The sequence below is a fragment of the Mastigoproctus giganteus genome, chromosome 13 (genome assembly GCF_048544385.1).
Source record: "Mastigoproctus giganteus isolate SK-2022 chromosome 13, ASM4854438v1, whole genome shotgun sequence".
NCBI lineage: Eukaryota > Metazoa > Arthropoda > Arachnida > Uropygi > Thelyphonidae > Mastigoproctus > Mastigoproctus giganteus.
This window is the reverse complement of record NC_143587.1, coordinates 62,342,562-62,350,790: the sequence shown is the minus strand read 5'-3', so window position 1 is coordinate 62,350,790 and position 8,229 is coordinate 62,342,562. Positions and strand designations below refer to the sequence as shown.

The 8,229-nt window shown below is 36.7% G+C and overlaps 1 protein-coding gene across 2 annotated transcripts in view; it reads left to right on the top strand.

Annotated features, from left to right (window-relative positions):
• Positions 1–333: 333 nt before the first annotated feature.
• LOC150076116 (peroxisomal membrane protein PEX14-like) overlaps positions 334–8,229 on the top strand; it is a 71,941-nt gene continuing 64,045 nt past the window's right edge. For both annotated transcript variants that reach the window (XR_016547818.1, XM_090387616.1), the window contains exon 1: positions 334–543. Coding sequence is in view for 1 of the 2 variants with exons in the window: in XM_090387616.1 (XP_090243742.1) it covers positions 490–543 (54 nt within the window). In the remaining variant the exon portion in view is untranslated. The remainder of the gene's footprint in view (positions 544–8,229) is intronic.

Genomic DNA, 8,229 nt, shown 5'->3' with positions numbered 1-8,229 from the left:
AACTGTCGAAAAGACCTGAGTTTGAAAATCCCTTCAATGACGTGAGGAATTTTTATGGGTATTTTTCATAATGTGGCTGTGTTAGGTGTGCTCAGGAGAGGGTAGCATGGTTTTTTCTCCCGGATGCTCGGGTTTCTCATCTAGTAAACAGGGAAATCGACCAGAGAACACACTAAATTTACAGACATATTATATATTGCGCAATATGGCCTAACTTACTGATGCGCCTAAAACCCTACAACATAAATTCAATATTAATTTCATATTAATTAAAATATTAACCATTTTACTTATTCTTACTGTCTTTGAAAGAATCGGCAGAGGGCCGCTAGCAATTGTTCACGAGATACAACAGTGATACCGATGTATCGTATAAAATGCATCTAATAGAAAAATAATTATAATTATTAATTTTTCTTGAAGTAATACTGGCCACCAAGTTGACGTTTCTTGGTAATAGCATATTTAAATGATATTTACTGATTTATAATGGCAGAAGACGACGATCTTGGGTCGTCCAATGAACCTACGAATATAAATAAAGTAAGGCTAATTTTATGCTTTCGTTTTAAACACGGTTTGTTTCGGAGTTTGTGAGGAGAGACAAAAAAACAACAACAAAAAAAATCTAAATGAAATTTTATGGGTAACCCTAAGATCTGACAAGTTCAGTATCGGTTTTGCATCTCTATTTCGAAACATAACAGAGCAAAATAAATTGTTTTTTAGCTTGTAGATGCATTTCAGGTTTCCCTGACTATGAAGTAGACGCTTTTGAAAAGGAGACATTTATTTTCATTCATATCATATTACATTATTGTTTTATTCATATGATTCATATATCATCAGTCAGGAACGCATGCAGAAATTTAATACAGGAGTTGGGGATAAACATTTTAGGAAGTTAATCCCTTCTGCTTATGCTCCTGACCGTCACCGTTCAAATCAAGATGCTCTTTATCAGAGGAATTCGCAGAATTTTGAACCAGATAAAGGCGTTATGGAATAAAAATATGATTTTTTTTTCAAATTTTTAGTCGAAATATTTATCATCAACTAACAGAGCTTTGAAATTTCATAATGCAGAATCATACATACATTTTATGATTCCAGGTGGGTAAAGTGCCTGCCTGGTCGCGGGTTTGAATCCCGCCTCGGGCTTGGATCAGAGTAAAAATAAAAAAAAAAAAAAACTTTGGGAGGTGTATTATGGCCACAGAAGCCGATGTGCCAACAACTACCAGAAAAAAAAAAAAAAAATGATTTGCAGTACTGTCTTTAATAAATATATATCTTGACAGCTGATTTTTTATCTCATCGATAATTAGTATGTTGATTAAATTTATGTAAAGTAGATTGTCCAAGTGAAATTGTTTTTTAGGCATGGTTCATGAGAATACACATGTAAAGTAAAAATGTATGCCATTTGTATCTTTTGCTCCACTGTCATTATTTATTAATTCAGTCCAAATATTTCTTGTACCTTCCATGAAATTTTCGCTACTAACCTACAGTTTTTTCTTAATACTTTTGCTGATCTATCACTTTTTGATCTCGGATTGAAAACTATGAGACCGGGTTAATCTGGATTGAAGAAGGCAGAGATATTTTTAGGTGTTCTTCTCAGTATGACTGAATTAGACAGCCTCCAATGATGATTACTGGACAAAAATATCAAACTTCCCTTCTCTCAAAAAGGAAGAAACAGTTATAAAAGTAGGATGGTTTTTTTTTTTTTTTATCCTTCAATTGTATTAAAAATTTGATGCCACATATTTTGTAATGAAGTAGTGAATATATGTTAATTCTATAAAGTTTAATGTTTTTTTTCTGTGAGCTGTTTGGAGCATGAAGTACAATCTCATGATTATTTAAGCAAACATATTTTTCTGAATTTCTGAAATGTTTATGTTCTTTCATTTTTTTTTTTATATGCCTTAGCAAAAGGAATTCCCTGGATTAAAAATTTGATGCTACATATTATTATTATTATTATTAACCATAGGATGCAAGGAAGCCTGAGGCTTATGCTGCACTAGACAAAAAAAAAAAAAAAAATTCTGAATTACCCCAGGCATCTTCTACTTATCTAAGTAGAAGGTGATTCCCTTCTACTTAGATAAGTAGAAGGGAATCACCAAGAAAGAGAAGAATGATGATATCCAGCTCAGGACCCTGGGTGTGCCAAGCCATACTCACCAGATATGAGCCTCTGGGGTTGTGAATGTCTTAATTCTATAAGGCTTAATGTTTTTGTTCTGTGGCTGTTTGGAGAATGAAGTGCAACCTTGTGTTATTTAAAGAAGAATATTTTTCTGAATTTCTTAGATGTTTATATTCTTTCATTGTTTTTATATTCCTTGGCAATTTGGCCAGTGGCTGCCATGTCTTGTCTTTGGCCCCATCACCTGATCATCAGAAAATTTTTTATTGCACTAGCTGAGTGGAATGAAAAGTATTCTGATGCATTTTGCCTTGTGAGAACGAGACACGTCTGCATATTAAGTTAAAGAATGTGCCTATTAAAATCAAATGTATAGTGAGAGTTCTTTATTGTTTTTTAAAACTGGTTGGACATGAGACAGGCTTGAGATTTAGGATTTTATCTATTCGAAGATTCCTCTTAGGTCCAAGATCCTTTTCTGTCCTTCATGCTGATAAAGTATGTAAGTAAATAAAGTTAATATTTTATTTGCAAAAAGTGCTGTGATACTGTTTACAAATAAAGATATACTTCAACAAATGCATTATTGACTCATGGGTTTAATGAAAAGAAATATAGGATGGCCAAGATTGGCTCCGTGATTCTTGATTTTTCTAGTTGTTGTGTGATGTGCGGTTATTTATTTTCTTATTTAAACCCTCTAGAGTTTCTGTATTGAAGCATTGCATTTTTCTCTTTTATTTATAAAGGAAATTAAAGATTTAAGATTGGAAATATAAATGTTAAATGCACACAGTATATTATAATACTTTAGGATAAAAATTGAGGGAAAGAAACATGACTTCAAAAGAAAGGGATTGAAACAGAAACAGAAAAGAGAGTCGTGTATATATACAGTATTTCAGAGTTGAAAAAAATAAGTTTTCAGTTTCATTTTGTTGTAGCAGAAAGCAGCTATAGTGATGATAGACATAATATGCTGTCTAATGCATGAGCAGCATACTTAAAAGCTGTGTGGTAGAAGAGAGAATCAGAGGGATAAGAACATTAGAGTTTAATGAAGATATGTTGGGCAAAAGTTGAAATGACTACCTGAGCACATGTGACTAGTCACAAATCTTTCAGTGAGTTACTTGGGTTGAAATTCAAACAAATTTGTTCTTGCTTAGATATTAGTGTTTCAGAAACAGACCAAGTAAGATGAGTTCTTTATATTGTTTCAGTGATCATGTTCTGAACTATTCAAGGATTATTACTATGCAGAAGAATAGGATATCTGTACATTAGGAAGTACAGTGCACTCCCGCTAATCCGAACCCCGGTAATCCAAACGTCCGCCTAATCCGAACACGTTTCGGTCAGCGAAGAGGAAATTTTTTAGTTCCCAAAATATATGTTAAATATGTTAAATTTAAATGGTATTAATGGTACAAAGACATTTAGAATTCCACAAAAAATTGTATTTTATTGTAGTACTGTACTAATACAAAATTAATAAATCAGTGTTTGACATGGCCTATTAAAACTACAGATCAATACTTATACACCAAAACAGGAACAAAAGCTATTTTTCAGAAGTAACAAACTCTGTTAATTTCTTTTGACGTAACGATGAAAATCGATTAGAAGATGCTATGTTTTGCCACCGGTTACACTCTCCCATAGCTCAGCAACCCAATATACAACATCTTTTAAGTTCACTTGTTTCATTTTCTCATGTAAAGAAAGTGAATTGGTGTTATCTTCTATCAAGGACCTAAGATATTTCTTTCTGTATGCAAGCTTGATAGACTGTAACACCCCCTGGTCCATGGGCTGTAATAACGGTGTTACATTAGGCGGTAAGAAAGCTGCCTTTATATCCCCTGATGTAAACTCGGAAACGTCTGGGTGGGATGGCGCATTGTCTATGAGGAGAATGGCGCGAGGTGGCAAATCATTTTCATTGCTGAAACGTTTCACTGCTGAGACAAATTGATTATGAAACCACTCAATGAAAAGCTGTCCGTTCATCCAAGCTTTTTTTTTTGACTTTTGTAATGAACTGGAAGATTGTTAATGTTCATATTTTTAAAAGCGCTCTCGGCTTCGCTGATTTAATGATGATCATCAAAGGTAGCTTGTGATTTCCTGAAGCATTACTTCAAGCTATCAACGTCACTCACTCCTTATTCATTTTAAAATCTGGGGTACGTTATTCGGCTAATCCAAAATTCTGCTAATCCGAACAGGGCTCGGTCCCAATTAGTTCAGACTAGCGGGAGTCCAGTGTATACAAATATCCTGACTATGCAAATTATGAATATAAATGGATACATGAGTGAGCAATAAGGACAGTGTTTTGGTAAATGCTATGAGCAGTCTTCCAAAATTCTGACCTGCCAGGAATAAACAAATCAGAAGAAATTTCAGAAAGCAGTGGATTATAGATGCCAATTCAGAAGGCCATATCTGTGTAAAAGGCATGCAGTAGAAATAGAATATCCATGAGGCAGGAAGTGGAGTTAATTAGGTGGAGAGGTTTTAAAATTAATTTGACTACACTCAATTGGTTGGATTCAAGGGGTGTTGGAGAGGGTTTATGGGAATAGCATGCCATAATAGATAAAAAGTTGAAATTCATGCACAGTTAACAGCTGCCCAGAACAAAATTAATAGTGGAGATAAAAAGGGGGGAAACTTAGTTTTTAAGATGCAGAGGAAGTGGTATTATTGATATGCTGGGCCAGAAGAAATTAGAATTTAGAAGAATTTTAGTCAACCAGGTTTCCTCCCCACCTTCTCCCACTAGAGAAAGATTGTAAATCAGCATTTAAAAAGTTAGCAGTAGGTATTTGTTTAATTGTGATTGTTTGTACATAGTGTGCATAGTATTAGGGTCAGGCACCACCTATGGTTTCCCACATCTGCGCCATATGTTCGCTGTGAAGGAATACAGTACTACTGTAAATGTGTTGTATATGACATATTACATTAGGTTCTGTAGTGTGTCCTGGCATTTGGCTGCAGGGCCCCTGGTGGGACTCCACGTTGCCTGCACACACCACTAGGAGGTAGCCAGGCTGCCCATTATTCTCTGGCTTGTCGTAGAGTTGGGGAAGCACAGAGTGTACAGAAGAAAGGAGGGTATAGCTAGAAATATGGAGGATGTAGGCGAAGGCATCCTCCAAATTATCAGTGGAGCAATAAGCGCCATCAGGTGAATGGGGAACCCGAGAAGGAGGATAAATAAGACACAGCAAGAGAGCTGCATGTAAGTTGCCACTGGGGAATCAGGTGACCCGTACGCCAGTTGATCCTATCCAGGTTGAGATCGGTTGGCCAGTTAGGTAAGGATCAGATGTTTGGGTTGTTATTCCTATTTTGTGTTGGCAATAGGGTGCTCCGTCTTGTGAAGAGGGCTTGTGCAAACTTGGTAAACTCATAGTAGTAGTTTTCTTCTGTGATGAATAAGTGTTCATTTCCTTGAGGGTTATCTTGTATACGAGTAAACAGGATGCTGCGGAGGTCCTCATAGTGTTGACAGGTATATACTAGATGGTTCCAGTCTTCTATTTCACCACATGCACAGTAGTGGTTGTCAATGATTCCCATGGATGTTAGTTTATGGTTTATTGATCCATGTCCGGTAATGAGGTAGGTGGTATAAACACCAAGAGAGAACCAATTTGGAGACTTGGGAAATACAGCATTCACATAAGGTATACATTTCTTGGTGATTGGACCCTTGTCGGTAGCAGTCCATCTGTCCTGCCAAGTCTGAAGTAGTAGAATGGCAATTTGCTTCTTTTCCTGCCTGATTTCATTCAGGTTATTGATGGAGTGTCCAAGGATAGTTGCTGGTATACTCCTGGATATACAGTAGTGGAGGCCCCTTCGAATAACCTCCAGATCAAGCGGAAGGACGCCCGCAAGAACCTGAAGGGCTGGGTTGCTAACCATGCAGCATTCCCTTGTAATAGTAAGAAGGATGGTGCACTGGATGGTTCCCAGTTTACGTTTGTTGTTGTAAAGAGTTGCCCTGTGAAACCAGACCCCAGATCCATACATTATGAAGGGAAGAAAGATTGATTTGTACAGAACCTTAAAGGTGCGTCGATTCAATCCCCAATCGTTTGTACATAGCCGGATTGGTTGAGTATGAAATTGGAATGTCATTTAGTATTAGTAATGGCAAATGATACAAGCAAGCAAGCTTAAAGCATCGGCCAAAAAAAAAAAACTTCACCCACCCACACCCTCCAAAAATTTCCTTAGTTCTTCCTTGAATGTATTCAAACCCTCCACTTCCACAACAGATGGAAGTGGGATTGTTCCAAAAATCAACCACCCACTGGCTGAAGGCAAACTTCCACACATCTGTGCTGCAACCGTCCTTCCTCAACTTGAATTTATGTCCCATCATATGTATAGTCTCAACAAGACTACACACATGATGGGATATGTGTATAATCACTTTGCTAGGAGAGATAATCACCTCCTTATCCCTTCTAGCAAAATTTCTGTATATCATTGAGAAAACTCTCATGAGCTCTCATGGCAGCCTGTCTGCACTGCTCAGAGAATCTCATATCTGACTGCATAATTACCCCCAGGTCTTTTTCATTTTCTGCTACACATTTTTGTTCTCTGCCAAAAGTCTCTCCAGTTCATCTGACATCTGAGTATAGTACCACACAGTTGGTTTGTTAATCTGGAATTAATGCTACCCATATGTAATACCTTGCATTTGTCAATGTTAAACTTCAACTGCCATTTCTCAGCCCATCTGACCTTATTTTCCTAGATCTTGTTGCAGTAGCTCACCCCCAATTAGTGTCATTAACCACCCTGTCAATGTTGTATCATCTGAAAACTTATACATTAAGCCTGATATACCTTCTTCAATACCATTAATAAATATTGAAAATAGCAATGGGCCCAGCACTGAACCTTGTGAGGCTCCACTAATAACATTACTCCATGAAGAGCAGTATCCATTGATAATCACTCTCTGCTTTTCCCAAAATAGAAATATCCAATCTGATTGGTCAGACAAGACTGCTCCTTAACGAATCCATGCTGTGACTACATTATAATTGCATTCCTGCCTAGATGGTCCTGCATTACTTCTTTAACCAGTGATCTATTATTTTCCATCAACAGACATTAAGCTAACAGCTCTGCAATTACTCATGTTACATTTTGATTCTCTTTGTGAATTGGGGATACATTCACACATCTCCAGTCCACTCCCCCCCCCTTCCCAAATCCAATGATACTCTCATAATTTTGGCTCAGGGTTTGCTTACCTCCTTTGCTATCTTTATATGATTGGATAGATGCCATCCATTCCAGGCACTTTTCTTATGTTCAGGAAGAAAAGTGCATTCCAGGCACTTTTCTTCAACAATTTCACTTCCACTTTTCTTTTGGTTATCATAAAATCATTTTGCTCTCCATTAGAGTTTGATAAACTTCCCTAATGAATTCCTCATGTGTGAATGTAAATGCAAAATACTTATTCAGTTGTCATCAACCTGAGTAGGGTTATCAAAATTTGGCCCATTGTAATTCTCCTTCTTCTGTTAATATTAGCATAGAAGTCTCTGCCGCTGTTCTTTCCATTTTTTGTCATAGACCTCATAATCTGCCTTAGCTTGCCTAACCTTTGTGACTTGATTACAGACTAATTTATATGTACCACCTGATTTATATACATCTCACACAACTTTGTTCTCAGCTAAATGGTCAGAGAAACAACAGAACATAACATTACACAACATTCCAAAAAGGCTTTCACAGAGTTCTGTGTCACACGTACAAAGAATACAATGCAGAGATGGAGAAAACCCTGGTGCCATCAAGCAACTAACGCCTTTACATATTTGTTCTCTGCCACAAGTCTCATCAGTTCATATGACATCTGTTTAGATCTAAGTCTTAAATGCTATTTCTTAGTTGTTATGGAAAGCCTAGTAGTTTCATAGATTACTTCCCTGAATGCTTCTCATTTAGAATTTGCTGTTGGCGACATCATCAGTTGGACCCACTGCATGTAATTTAAGAAAATGAGACCACTGTAG